Source organism: Penaeus monodon, chromosome 31 (assembly GCF_015228065.2).
Source record: "Penaeus monodon isolate SGIC_2016 chromosome 31, NSTDA_Pmon_1, whole genome shotgun sequence".
Classification (NCBI taxonomy): Eukaryota; Metazoa; Arthropoda; class Malacostraca; order Decapoda; family Penaeidae; genus Penaeus; species Penaeus monodon.
Genome location: NC_051416.1, coordinates 22,768,732 through 22,770,009, shown reverse-complemented (window position 1 = coordinate 22,770,009; position 1,278 = coordinate 22,768,732). Strand labels below are relative to the sequence as shown.

At 53.9% G+C, this 1,278-nt stretch overlaps 1 protein-coding gene across 1 annotated transcript; it reads right to left on the bottom strand.

The window, feature by feature from the left end:
* Window positions 1-73: 73 nt before the first annotated feature.
* Window positions 74-811, bottom strand: LOC119592931 (serine/threonine-protein kinase pkn2-like). Its single transcript, XM_037941823.1, has one exon. The coding sequence runs from the start codon at window positions 809-811 to the stop codon at window positions 74-76; it is 738 nt and encodes a 245-aa protein (XP_037797751.1).
* Window positions 812-1,278: the final 467 nt, after the last annotated feature.

Below are 1,278 nucleotides of genomic sequence, written 5' to 3'. Positions count from 1 at the left end.
ATGCAAATGAAAGTGAATAGAAAAAAACCCTATTCAGTTCACATGAGTATTTAATACAATATTTGTCAAGGCTTCATCGAGCAAGTGTTGCTCTCGACCTGAGGTCCTCCAGAAGCGCGTCCAGGCCGTCGCGAGAGTCGGCGTACTCTTTCTGGCTGCTCATGTACCACTTCAGGATCGAGGTCATTTGCAAGCCGACGCAACTCGAGATCTGCTTTAGGACCTGTCCGACGCTGTAGACGTCGGAGAGGCTGCTACATTTGCCACCCTGAGGCCTGAAGAACTCGGGAGGATTGTGCGAATCTTGAGTCCAGGATCCGCTCAGGTATAGGTGTTGGCCTTCGCGCTTGGACATGCCGAAGTCGATGACGGTGACCTCGACGCCGTGGGGGGTTTTCTTCACGCAGATGTTGTCGTTCTTGATGTCGTTGTGAATTATGCCCTTCGCGTGGATGGCCCGGATGACTTCGGCGACCTTTAAGGTGATGGCGACCCACTCCTCGGGGAGCAGCGCATCAGCCTCACGAAGCCAGTCGTACAGAATCGGGCCGGCGTACGCGGTGGCGATCATGGCTCGCTCCGGACACACGCCCACGAGCCGCTGGACTCCCGGAACATCCTTGAGAGCTGTCATAGCTTGAGCCTCAGCAAGGGCAGCTACATAGGCGGTGTAATTAAATGAGAATTTTACAACTGTGTTTGTCCTCGAGATGAGATACGCTACTCCGAACGCTCCCTTTCCCAACAGAACTGGCTTGTTGCCGAGCATGGCGTCGGCCTTCTTAACGGACAGACTGGGCACCTTCCACATTTTCCTAATATGCTGCAGGTCTTTGAGTTCTCGCGTGGAAGGCGTCCAGAGTTGAATCTGGAGGGATCTTTTGCACTATTTGACTGGCTTCGCTGGAGAAGGCTGCCTCTGGACCTCGGTTTCCTGGTCTAGAAGTCGTATGCGCTTCTGTTTGAGCGCGTGTCCTGGGGTAGGCCGCCTCTGGACCTCGGTTTCCTGGTCTAGAAGTCGTTTGCCCTTCTGCTTGAGCGCGTGTCCTGGGTTAGGCCGCCTCTGAATCTTGGTTTCCTGATGGATGAAGTCGCCTGGCGGCTCAACGAGCCTGGTTATGGCGACGAAAAGGTTATTGACGTTTGTTATCGTTGTTTGCGAACATTTGCGCGTCTTGCTGGATTCCTGATATATACAACTTCACTTCTGTCTTGGCAGAGTGAAGACTGTCTCTCCAGGAGGGGTCGGTCGGGGTACCTTGCATTGCGTAGCGAGGT